The 13,890-nt window shown below is 36.4% G+C and overlaps 1 protein-coding gene across 2 annotated transcripts in view; it reads right to left on the minus strand.

Moving 5' to 3' along the window:
* LOC110094874 overlaps positions 1–13,890 on the minus strand; it is a 144,091-nt gene that overhangs the window by 20,025 nt on the left and 110,176 nt on the right. For both annotated transcript variants that reach the window (XM_028698279.1, XM_028698278.1), the window contains 5 exons: positions 10,261–10,385; positions 9,820–10,114; positions 9,511–9,734; positions 9,290–9,417; positions 600–717 (listed from right to left, as the gene is read on the minus strand). In XM_028698279.1, the coding sequence (XP_028554112.1) occupies positions 600–717; positions 9,290–9,417; positions 9,511–9,734; positions 9,820–10,114; positions 10,261–10,385 (890 nt within the window). The remainder of the gene's footprint in view (positions 1–599; positions 718–9,289; positions 9,418–9,510; positions 9,735–9,819; positions 10,115–10,260; positions 10,386–13,890) is intronic.

Consider the following 13,890-nt stretch of genomic DNA (forward strand, 5'->3'; position numbering starts at 1 on the left):
GGAAATCTGGTTAATTTCAATCTGACTTAAGGGAAGTAGAATCCTACGGCTACAAAGCGGGATTTGTGCATTCGTGCCATTTTTCTTGAGCCAACAGCAAGAGCAAAGGTCACGCTCTTTTAGCTTAACATAATGCTTTATCACAGACTGGAAATTGTCTATAGGGGAAAACCGGTGATATTGAATAAAAAAGTAAACTGAATGAAAATAATGCTTAAACAACAGGTAAGATACGTATCATTTTCTAAAAAACTTCTGTAGCAATCTAAGAGCTTAAGATCCACAACAACAAAATTTACTTAATAAAGATGATAAAGTTGCCAGATCTGTTCTACTAAAGAAAATAGAGACATTAATTTAGAGGAACTGCTCGACATAAAGATTGATTAACAATGAGAAAAACCTGACAATAACCAAATCAAGCTTTTCCTGGCAACTAGTTCAACTTCCCTAGCATTCCTATTATCAGCTATCAAAAGCACATAAGAGCATTACTAGTGATTTTTTTATCTATATATATAGAAAGTTTTTTTTTTCCTGATAGTATCATTTATGATTGGCTCATGCATCAACAGAATAAGGAAAAAGATAATGTTTACCATACTAATCTGCCCATTATCATATGAGCTCATTGTCTTCTCCATGTTTGTCTTGAAGCTCCACCGCAAAATTGACATCAAGGAGCTTCCAGAAACAATTTCAAGATTTGGCAAAGATCTGCCCAGGGATACAAACGTATTAATCAACATAACAAGATACTTCACAAAATTTTAAGAGGTGCATGTAAAGCAATATAAAAAAAGGGCAAGAGAAGCGAATGCTACCAAATCCCCATATTCCGTTTCCAAGGAATTACAAAAATCTAATAATTACAAACAATTGTGACGTAGAATATCTAGGAAAAGAGAGGAGAGGAAGAAGAGATGTGATAAAAAAAGAAAGCCTGAGGATTAGATTAGAAAGGAAACAAGTTCAATTCGTTGCAATCAATGTTTAAAATTAAGCAATTGGATATTGAGGCGTTTTTTGTTCATGGGAGAGGCGTAAGCCTCAAGGCATTTTGAGGTGTGAGCTTCAAAATAAAAAATTGCATGAAGTATAAATAAAGGTTAAAAGTAATTTTTTTATATAATACCCAAATAACAAGGTAAAAGATGACATATTATCCTTCTATTGAACTATTGAGTAGCACATTGAAATACATATGAAACAAAAAAATGCACAAGACGTAAAGTGGCTAATAATAAATTGCATGAAATATAATTGAAATACAAATATTCATGAGCAAAAAAAAAATTAAATTTAGAAACTGCTTAAATGTATCATATAACATTAAATTCAACTCCAAATTCATTATTTCTCAGTTCCATGCTTATCTACAATTAATTTCTAAAAAAGGATAAATTAGATGGCAGCAACTAGAAAATGATTTGTTCCATCATCACTGAGGGGATTTTTATTTGAGTAGTTATTATAACATGGTCCCTTTCCTGTCTCATTCTTTGGAGTCTGATGCCTCCAAATATGCTTCTTCTTTATTTATTTTAGTCATCTTCCTCTTTCATAAATGCTTTTCAGCAACATAAAGATAAGATTAATACTCCGAAATTTTTAGAGGAGGTGGTGGTGTGCTGCTTTCAAGTGATCCTTGACGGCCGCTACGATTGTGGTGGCTATGGCGAAGGCAGCATGATGGAGGTTGAGACAGTCGAGAGGAATTTGTTGCGACTTGGGGGTACATGAAAGTATAATTTTTTCAGGGTTTTACTTTAGGATTTATGTAAGTTTTAATAAAAAATATATAAATAGGAGGGGTAAGCCTCACGCTAGCGAGTCGAGGGGGACCTCCAACCCAGCTGAGGCACAAGCTCATTAAAAAAACTCGAAGTGTAAGCCTCAAGGCATTTTTCACTGGAATTGTGCTCAAGCGGGCCTTAATACGAGCCTCATATTGCGGAATTTTAAACAATGGTTGCAATCATCAATAATGAAACCCTACAGTACAAAGGATCATTAAATAAAGGAGCCCTTCCATTACTATGAAAAGGTCCAAACAAATCAGGAAATTGCAAATACAACAAGAAATTGTTGTTGTGAAAATTCTTGGATGGAAGATCACTTCTTGGCAGCTACAAGAATAGCCTTAGAAAGAAGAGAGGGAGAATCAAAAGGGAGAGGAAGAGAGCTCACAAATCTTTATTGATTCATTCTATCGGGATCACACCTTACATCAACCCAACTATATATAGACATTGACACTGGTGTGGTGTCTTGCAAAACAACTCTAACCTAAAATTGGGGACCAAATATTAACAATCTCCACCTTGGTCCAATCTTACAATGTATAACAAGGCAAAAAACCTCCATCAAGCTGTCACATGCTTCTTATCCACCTGATGTTCACAAAGAACTGCTAAGAAAAGCCTTCCCGTTGGTTGCCTCTTCTTCCTCAAACTCTAACCTAAAACTGAGCCCAAGTCTGCTGCGACGTCCTGGCTCCATCTCCTCTTCCAATCACACGTGAGCCCATCTCCCGTGCCTGGTCCAAACTCCCGCACAATCTCTACCCTCATGCGACCTTTCTCTCATTCGGCTTGCCTCTCAAAACCCAGGCCCGTCTCCCACGCTCTTGCACCTAGCCTGGATTCCCGCATGGCACTAGCTCTCGTGCTTATCTCAGACTCCAGCAAGGTACCAACTCTAGCGCTCCTGCGGCTGAACCGGCCACGGCAGCCTCTGCCGATCACGCTCGCGCCTTGGCGCGCTCCTTCCTTTGTGATTTCAAAGAACAACCTGCACATTGTTTGCCACTGCTAGTCCTCTCAACCGTCAACAAGATGTTATCCGTATAAAAACCACTAGCCCTTTGTGATCTGCAATAAACATCAACAAAATACACCAACTTCTGCCCCCTGCAATCAGTTGTGCTCAAGATTTGCCTTCTACTGCAAACAATTTCAGCAAACAGAGGCTTCAATAACGAAAGACCAGTGGCTCAATAGCACCAATTTCTCCGATCTGCAATGTTCAAAAACTGAACACGGGTGTTGTCTACAACACCAATTTTAGCAGTTAAAGACCTGCTTCTTAAAGACTAGTTGTCTCACCATCAATCTAGTTCTATTTCAAAGAACCAAAATCAATTTTCCAACAAAATAGTTTTACAAATTGCCTGCGCAGAATTTACCCGCAGCTAAGCTATCAACAAACCAGGATCCGAACCTAGACGACTTCCATCCAGCCTCCGCGTGCTCATTCCTGCATGCATTCACGCGCGCTGTGCATGAGCCTGTAACGCACGTGCATCCTCCCGCGTCCCAACCTAGCTCCCTCCCTCGAACTCGCCTTTCGAGGTTGACTCGCTCAAGCTGGAGTTCAAGCTTGCATTCTGACTGACAAGCCGAGCTTGATAGTGCCATTAGTAGACTCGACTCCTTTACACCCCTAGTGCCTTCTATCCAATCCGCATGCCTTGCCTCCATTGCCCAACTCCCACGTGCGACTGGTCTAGCTAACGTTCACAACTCCCACACAGCCGACTCCGCCACTCATGATCTCACTACGCCCATTGTGTAACCTCCCCTCTTCTTTTCTTTATTACAAGAATCAACTTCCTCCTTCCTCTTGATCTTGCTTGACCAAGCAATGATACAGATTGTTGTTAGAATTCTTGAAGGGAAGATCGCTTCCTAGTTGCAACAAGAACAACCTTAGAAAGAAGAGATGGAGAATCGAGAGGGAGAGGAAGAGAGCTCACAAATCTTTATTGGTTTGTTCTATCGAGATCATACCCTACATCAACCACTGAATTATATATAGACATTGACACTAATGGTGTTAAGACTTGACCCGATTCGAAACTCGACGGGACCTGAACCAAAAAATTCTGGATTTGAGTCATCCCATTTATCATATAGATCGGATTCGGGCTCAATAAGAAGTCACGTTTCAAAAATTAGGTTGGGTTCGAGTTGACCCAGAAGCCCAACAGTGACCTGAGAACCCTCACGTTTTAGTTGTTGGGTCGAGTTCGGTTTTAATTAAATGCCTTATTCGTCTTCGCATGGGTGTGGCCATCCATTCTCTGATTCTTTTCTCTAGTCCAGTCAGTGTGTCAACTTCGTTCTTAGTTCTTTGTTGTTCTCTTCTCGACTTCGTCTGTTTCCCTCTTTGCTCTTGGCCATTGCTCAGTTTCTCTTGTTGGTTACACAATCTACAGTTGTCGGTGCATAAAGGCAACATCTCAGTGAAAATATAACATTTATTTGTATCTTTAATATCTTTCCCTACTTAAGGTTTTCTACTATTTTCGTGTTGATGGATTTGGAGGTTATTAGGAGTCTGGGATTCATGTTTTCTCACCTCATCTTCCAATTTACACAAACATTCTTTAAAAATCGTAGGGTTTTTTAAATTAGGGTTTTCAAAAATAGGTTTTCCATTTTTTTAAATTATTTTCAAATTTTTATGGTATAGGGTTCGGTTCATATTACTTTTGTTACTCTACAAGCTGTTGTTAGAAACTTCTCTTCAAGTTTAGTTTAAATTTTAGAGTGAAATGGTGAATTTGTGGCTCTGTGCTGACTTCTGCAGTGTTATTGTATGCTTCGGTAGTTCTGTCATATTTTTATTTAAGTTCTATGTAGTTATGTGGTTGTGGTAGTTCTATGGTATGCTTCTGTAGTTATGTAGTTTTGTAATTCTCAATTTCCGTCATCTATGATATTTTCAATTTACTGCTCCAGCGCTCCACTGTTACTCAACTGCTATGTTTATTTAGGGTCATTAAGCATTCAACTTTGGTTATCAGTGGACAGTGGCTTAGTGCAATTATAAGTTTAATTTACCCAATTCACAGTTTAATAATGTGATGAAGGCTAACAAATCTTCTTGTTGCCTTGTTGGTCCACTGGTTGTCTGGATGACTGGTTCAATGCAATTATTTGCAATTATTAATGCATAGTTTAGTGTTTCAGTGCAATTTTATGTTTATGAGTGCCTTGGTTCATTGGTTCAGTGCATAATGTTAGCAGACTTTTGGTTAAATGCTACATAATCTTTAGTTGTTCAAATGTTATTACTATTTATAACTAATAATTAATAACTATGTTAAATTTCATTTGTTAGATGGAAGACTCTAATACTGTTGTTGACAGTACTCCTATTCTTGAAAATGTACATGTTATTAATGAAGGAAATGAAGTTAAAATAGACACTGATTATATCGATGATGTTGATATTTGTGATGACGATGCTAAATAAAATGTACTTAGGAAAACAAGAAGGATGACTTCAACTGTATGCGGTCATTATGTGATGTTACCTCTAACTATTGATGGTAGACAAAGATGCAAATGCAAAAAATGTGGTCAAACTTACCAATGTGATAGTAAGAATGGGACTAACAACTTAAAATGTCATTTGCAAGTTTGTAAGAACAGAAGTACCCGTGATATTGGCAAGTTAATTTTGCAATCGAGTTCTAGCTCACATATTTCCTTAACCAACAATAAATTTGACAATCAATAATTTTATGATTTATTCACTGTTGCCATTATCATGTATGATCTACCATTTCAGTGTGTTAAATGGGTTGGTGTATGTACATTATTTCATCATCTCTACCCAGACCTACAAGTAGTGTCTAGAAACACATCTAGAAGTGATTGTAAAATGATGTTCATTAGGAAGAAAGCCATTATTCAATCAACCTTGAGTAGATGTACTAATAGAGTTTGCTTGACTTCAGATCTTTGGATTTCTATCAACACTGATGATTTGATTGTACATTTCATTGATAATAACTGGCAACTACAAAATAAGATTAATAATTTGGTTTTATGCCACCTCCACATGATGGGATTGCATTGTTTGAGAAGGCTTCAATCTTTTCTTAACGAATGGAACATTTAGAAAAAACTTTTTCTATAACTCTTGATAATGCTTCAACTAATCATGTTTCAGTGAACTTTTTATGGAATCATTTGAACTTGAGAGGCATTTTGCTATGCAATGGTGAGTTCTTACATATTCAATGTTGTTCTCATATAGTAAACCTTATCGTGCAGGAAGAGATGAAAGAGATAGATGTTTCTATCTCTAAGATTAGGGAGAGCATAAAGTTGTGCAAGACATAGTTGTCTTGATTAAAAGAGGGAATTGAGGCAAGACATTCGAACTAGACAGAACTCAACTTTCATAATGCTTGATTCGGCTATTTATTATAAATGTGCTTTCTTCCATTTAGAGTTGGTTGAGTCAAATAACAAATGATGTAAACAAAAATATAGGGGGCCCTATATTTTTTCTTGACAAAATAATTGTTTTCCTAAATAACTAGGAAAGACACAAAACAACACAAATAGACAAAACAAACTTTAATATTATAAAATGAAAGACTTACAAACTTTGACTCAAACGACTCTTACAAGACACCCTAAAATTGCTTCACTTGAGAAGAGGGATACAGGTGGAGTGGCACTTGCAGAGAGACGAAAGAGGTTAGAAGCCCGAGAAGAAAGGGTGGAAAGAGCCCATAGGATTTCCGGAGGGGATGAGAAAGAAGGGTGGAAAGAGCCCACAGGATTTCCAAGCAAAAGCAAACCCGCAGGTTAACACTTTTCCAAAAATAACATTTCATTCAACTTCACTTACTTCAAACATTACAAATCATCTCATATATATAGGTATGAGAAGAGAATATGAAAAGACACCTTACATAAATATAACATATAAAACTAAGCATTAAAAAGCATAGGAATCTTCCCCCCATGCTCACGGAAATCAGCCCAATCCAAGAACCGAAGCAGCCACCGTGGGAAACAAGGAGGCCGAGCGGAACCGAGGAGCCACGGCCATGGGAAACACCCCGGCTCGGAAGACCAGCAGCCGGCCGGAATCCCAAGGGGCAAAAGCACTTAAAAAAATTAAAAACAATGGTGGAAACCAAAGAGCCACCATGGGAAAAGCAAACAACTTCTTGGGATTCCAAAAGCCCTTTTTGGAAACCCAAGAGACAACTTTAAGACATTAAAACTATAATAAAAATGCATTAAATAAAAAGTAAGATAATAAATGAACTAAAATATTAGCTAATAATGAGCTAACCCCTAGTTCAATAAATGAACTAAAGACTAGCTCATAAATGAGCTAAAATTCTAGCTCAATTTTTGTTGAGCTAGTAGACTCAAGGGAAGCCAAAAATTTGAATTATTTTGGACTTGTGTTGACCCCCCCTTTGTCTACATCAACAAAGCATGTCCAAGTAGCAATGAGTGTGTCAAATTAGAGAATATTTGTAGGTTCTTAGCTCCTTTCTATGAGATAACTTGCATATTCTCAGGGATAAAATATCCAACATCAAACCTTTATTTCCCCTTGATCCCCATTGCTTTTACTTCCTCTAAATTTGAAGTGTCTAGTGGGCATGTTCCATTCGTTAAAAAAAGATTGAAGCTTCTAAAATAGAGCAATCCCATCATGTGGGGGAGGCATGAAACCAAATTATTAATCTTATTCTGTAGTTGCAAGATATTGTCAATGAAATATACATTCAAACAAATAAAACCATTAGTGTTGATAGAAATTCAAAGATCTGAAGTCAAGCAAACTCTACTAGTACATCTAATCAAGGTTGATTGAATGTTGACTTTCTTTCAAATGTATATCGTCTTACAATCAAATCTAGTTGTGTTTCAAGACACTACCTGTAGGTCTGGGATGAGATAATGAATTAATGCACGTACACCAACCCATTCAACACACTGAAATGATAGATCATACATGAAAATGGTAGCAACGAATAAATCATGAAATTATTAATGGACAAATTTATTGTTGGTTAAGGAAATAGGTGAGCTAGAACTCGACTGCAAAATTAACTGGCCTATATCATCGGTACTTTTGTTCTTACAAACTTGCAAATGACGTTTTAAGTTGCAAGTCCCTTTCTAATTATTACATTAGTAAGTTGCATCAAATTTTTTGCATTTACATCTTTGTTTAAATTTGTTTTCCATTTTATTATTATTCTTTGTTGGTTATATACAAAATTGTTCTAAATTGCTTTTATGCACATCCCTTCAATAATAGGATTATGATTTCTTTGAGGAAGAAATAATAATGCCTAGCAAATCTTAACTTGAAGTTTACCTAGAAAAGCAAAAAAATGATAGAAAGGTAGAGTTAGATATCTTGCTTTTCTGGAAAGGCAATCAATATATTTTTCTGGGTGTAGCTGCAATAGCCCGTGATGTTCTTTGCATTCATGTTTCAACTGTTGCTTCTAAAAGTGCATTCAGTAATAGTGACAAAGTTCAGTTACATATTTCATTTGCATCATCATGCATTTAATAACATTCTAGAACTCTATTGAGGAAAAAAAAGTATACTATAAAATTCTTTGTTTGGGCCCAAGATAAATATCTCTATTTTAGATTATTTTGCTCGGTTCTAGCTCTGATTTGACTCTATATTTTATATTCCGCTCTAATTTGGTTCTACTCTACGTCTGTCTTTAGCAAATCGGTGGTGGAATTTGGGAGTTATAAGTGTTGGAATGATGTGCGTTTTCATGAGCATGAAGGTGGCGAGGTCAAGCGGCGGTAGCATCAACGAAGCAAGACACAATGAAGGCATTTCCTTAGCAATAGAGGACATGGTACCTTGTGAAAGTTGGAGAGACAAAGGTCTCATGCTGGGTGGGTGGTGGGTGTTGATGATGATTTCAAGCTCAAGTAACTGAGAAATATGAATAGGAGATGAGAGAAAATTGGTAGTGAGGATCATGAGGATACAAGGGAACTATAGAGTTGTAGGATGAGACTGATGTGCTCTAATACCAAGATGATGTAGATGAAGAAAAAAAAAAAAGAAGAGTGCGAAGAAGGCTTAAGGCTAGGGTTGGAGAGGAAACAATTTCAATTCATTACAATCATCAATCATGAAACCCTGGGGTTCAAAGGATCCATATATAGAGGGCCTTGCATTATCACAGAAAAGTCCAAAGAAAACTAGGAAATTCCTCATACAATGAGAAATTGCAAATACCATCTAAATCTAATTATGCTGAAATAAATACAATATAATGCCTTATACATTTGTCAAGCAACTACTAAGCACATCTGCAGGATTCAGTAGATTGAATAACAAGTACATAAAGCATATTATACATGTTTCTAAGAGAAAAAATCATGTACCAAAGAATACAAGCTAGCTAAGAAAACTATGCAGTCAATACAAAATAATAAAGTCATGGCTTCCCAGCAGAGATGGCTAACAAGGTCATTACCTAATCTCAAGATCCCCGGTCTGGTAAAGTAAAATTAGGCCACAAGACTTCTCATTCCTTTTCCTAAAAATTGTTGACCAGCAACAATGTTTTGCCAGTTTTATTTTGCGACAGGAGTGGCTCTCTCCCTGTCAAAAAATTAAGAAAAATGTCAAGACCAAAAGTTGAAATGGGTTGAGATCCGTCTAACTATCATTCATGAATTCAGCGTGCATAGATACCTGTAGCACAGATTTCACGGAATACAATCGTAGTGAATTTTCATAACAGAGTAAAAGAAGCGGATCCAATAAAAGATCTGAAGAGTTTGAAGCATCGCTGGAATGCTGCTCAATTCCTTGTTTTCTGTTATTGCTGGAATCATAATTTTTTGAATCACTTTTGGATAAATAATCATCTAAAACTTGTTGCCTCTCATCAAGTATTTCAGAGACAGTCGTACTATCTGATTTGAGAATATATCATGTGTCAAATTTCTTCGACAACCAAAATATGCATTGCTACCATTCTGTTCTAAAGTAATTACTTGCCTATAACATACATGGAAATTGCTGCAGACTCCTTTTTTGTGGGCTTTGACATCGAATTTAATGTATTGCCGCTAATGCTGTCAACAACAATAACATGACCATTCTTTGTTAAAATAAACATTAGCAACTCTGAAGATTCTTTAAGATCTTCAGGTCTTGGATGCTTTGGACTGCTTATCATGGTGTTGACGAGTGGATTCAATTCCATTGCAATAGATATGACCTGAGAACTTGTGCTAGATAAACAATCTGTTTGGAATAAAGTTGCATAAGAAGTCAGATCCAGCATTGCAACCTGGAAATGACCAAGATCATTCAATAATTTAACAACAAAATTTCTCTCATACTAAAATAAAATAAACAAATAAATACTTGAGTGAGGTGCATGTGTGGAATGGATAGGAGGGCAAAAAACAGAACACACAACACAGAATATTCTACCTTGCCACTTTCAAATCCAACAGCTAATTTGTCACCACAATTTGCAAATTGCAGAGTTCGAATGGGTGAACTTAGAGTGAACACAGCAGTACAATGAAATCCTTCTCCTTGGCGCACAGGGTGAACTATGAAAAACATGACAACAATATGTCGAGCAGCACAATATATTGAGATATAGCAAATATCAAAGCAATATTTCTGCACTAGTCGAGAAAAAAACCAACAGACCAGTTTGACAAACATTTTCATAAACTTTAGGTGGTAGGTGAGCAACGGTGAAAGAGGAGCGTTTCTTTTCAAGTCTAATAGACACAACAAGCCAATTTGCATAGAAAATAGTTTAAATTGTAAGTTTACATAATCTCAACCTTAAGATCTTATTTAAGTTTACTCAAGTAAATTTTAAGTGGTACAGAGGTCACAAATCCTGAGATGTACAGGCTTATGCAGGTCCTTTAATTAATTAGGTGCACATTGCGTACGTGATGGATTGAACCAATGTTATAGTAGGATGATTTGGTACAAAACTCAACTTACATTTGATCCATGAATGAATAGTCAATAAATTAGAAGAAAAGGCCTGAATGCAATACTAAGATCATGTTTTCAAGACAACCGTTTAACGAGATCAAAAAATCCTAATTTGGAAAAAAGCAAATACCATTGACTACTTGAACAACAAACAAAGTAGCAAACTTCAGCAATGTTTTCCTGTTTAATACAGTAATTTCGAATGAGAAATGCTGATAACTCTGCACCATTTTTCTCTAAGGGGCTATTTTGTTTGAAGTATTTTGAGTGTAGAGTAGAAGAAATATAAGGATTTTAAAATTTTAGGTGTTTGACTAGATGAAAATCAAATTCAATATATTTTGTTGATGCATTTAAAATTTGACTTTAGCTCATTTTGAGTGTATTAGAGTTCACCCTAATCTACCGGATTTCAAATGCCCCACCTTCCTGAGCCTAGCTGCAACCATCTTGGCAAGCCTCATGCCATACCATATTCCATTCCTAGCTCTGTGACTCTGCCTCCGCCTCCACAATGTTCACCTTCTACCTGTGTGTCTCTGCAACCATCTCCAGTGACCTCCGCCTCTATAATGTTCAGCCTCCTCCTCTACAATGAGCAACCTCCCGCTTCTTAAGGAGTTGAGAGACTATAATCATTGACCGTGGTAAACCCGATCAAGATCCCATGGTTCCGTCGTCCTGGGTATACCGTAGATTTCAGTCTACCAACACTAATAATCATTGACCGTGGTGTCCAGGGAATCTGATTAGCAGCCATGGGTTGCCTCCTCTCAAGGATCCCGAGTAGACTGAAGTGGTTAGATTTAGGTTTTAATTTGATTAGGCGTTTTGAGGTTTACATCTATTAGAATACCCAAAGATTTATTTAATTTGGGATTTATAACTTCATTTAGAAGTAACTCAGGAATTTAGTTCAGAGCGGGCTTATGGCTTCTTTAGGAAGTAGCCCGGATATTTAGATTTGGTTTGGGACTTATGGCTTTCATAGAAAGTAGCCCGAGGATTTAATTTGGAATAGGGCTTATTGCTCTATTTATGAGTTGCCCAAGAATGGGTCTTACAACCTAACTCTACAGCGAGGTTGCCCGAAGGTTTTAATTATTTGGATAGGACTTATGGATTCCCTTAGGAAGTAGCCTAAAAAAAAAGCGGGTCTTACAACTTAATCATTTTTTTTTGGACTAAGATGCCCATAGGTTTAAATTTGATTATTTGGATTTTAGGGTCATTACCATTTATTTAGCAATTTTTCTAAAACGTGGGTCTTACGACTTCACTTAAAAGTAGCCCGGATATTTAGATTTTGGTTGGGACTTACATATTATGTAGAAAATAGCCCGAATTAGTGGGACTTACGACCTCTACTGAAGTTAGCCCAAATATTTCAATTGGGCAGGTCTTATTACTTCCTTATAAGTTGCCTAATGATGGGTCTTATGACCTAGCACTTTAAACTAAGTGCCCAAGTTGTGGGTCTTACAACCAAGTCCTATAGACTAGGATGCCCAAGTGCGGAGTCTAGGGTTGTATCATCAAACATTTCCCTCAGAGGTAGGACTTACGACTTCTATTAGAAGTGGTCAAGGGTTTTAATTGGGGGTTAGGAGTTAGGTGAATTTTTACCTAAAATTTTCTCCTAAGGTCGGGCTTACGACATTCCTACGAAAGTTGTCAGGTAGTGGGTCTTACAACCAAGTTCTTATAAACAAGGCTGTCCATAGAATTTTGAATTTGATTATTTTGAGATTTGTTCTGAACTTGTTTGAGTTTGCTGAGTTTGTAATTTTGACACTTCAAAGCTTTGACACTGGGTCAGTGTTTTGGTTGTTCTATTTTGTGCTCGTAGCTTATTTCTACTACAGTAGTCTACTACCCTACCCGTCTTTTAACACTGTTGCTCTACTAGCTTTTTTCGTACTTAGCTTCTTTCTTGCTTTCCAGTACTTCATTCAAAATGTCGTAGCTTTTATTTCTCAGCATTTATTCAATTTATTTATGATGTACTGACTCCTTATTTGTTTGTTTATAGGTGTTTGTAGCCAGTGGTCTCAGTGGATAGAATCCACAAGTAGTTGTAGGAGCTCGTATAAGAGAACTTGCAGAGGAGTTCAGTTTGAGAGTTTTGGAAATTTTGAGAGTCAATGTTGTACATATCATTTAATGGAAACTTTCCTCCCCCTTTCCTTTTATTTATTGTATTTTTATTTTAAAATTGCTCCATTTGATTTAGTTAAAAATGCTTTCAAATTTTAACTAAAAATTTAAAATTGCTTTTATATTTAAATTTGCTTTAGATTTTTAAAACAATCGGGTTTACAAAAGCCCTCCTATTTTAAAACTCTCAAATTTTCTTTTTAATGCTCTCGAATAACTAATTTAAATGAATTTGACAATCAATTGATTTAAATTAAGAAATTTTAATTAGTTTTAATTTAATTAGTTTCAATCAATTAATTAATTTTTAATTGAAAATAACTAATTAAAATTCATTCATTTCTCCCATTATTTCAAAGCAATTTTTTAGGAAATTTAGACAGCCGGGCATCTCCTCCCCACCGAGGGAGAAATCGGGACGGCACTGCCGTAATTTCTTCCTACCCAGATCTAAGGTCAATGGCGTAGGGCCTTCGAATTTAAACCATCTCACCATAATCTAAGATCAACTGTGTGAGGTCTTCAATTTGGAACCATCCCGACCGATCTAAGATACGACAGCCCAGGGTCTTCAAATTTTAAAATCATTTGCTCGGATTAAAATCAACGACGCAGATCTTCAAATTTAAAACCATCCGCCCAGATCTAAGATCAATGGCGTGGGTCTTCGACACCTGTTTGAAAAGCTTTCTTTTTTTATTCTTCTTATTTATTTATTATTATTATTATATATAGTATTATATAAATTATAAAATAATATATTATGACATGGTTATATCATAATATATTATTTTTATGTAATACTATACTTTTAATATACATAAAAAAAATGAAATCGACTCGGGCACAATCAAGTTCGACTAGGGTAATCGTTGAAGGAGCATGTTGGACTTCTGATTCGATAGGTTAAATTGTTGAATGGGCGAAGTCGGATAGCACGAA

The sequence above is a fragment of the Dendrobium catenatum genome, unplaced genomic scaffold (genome assembly GCF_001605985.2).
Source record: "Dendrobium catenatum unplaced genomic scaffold, ASM160598v2 fragScaff_scaffold_1061, whole genome shotgun sequence".
Taxonomy (NCBI): Eukaryota; Viridiplantae; Streptophyta; class Magnoliopsida; order Asparagales; family Orchidaceae; genus Dendrobium; species Dendrobium catenatum.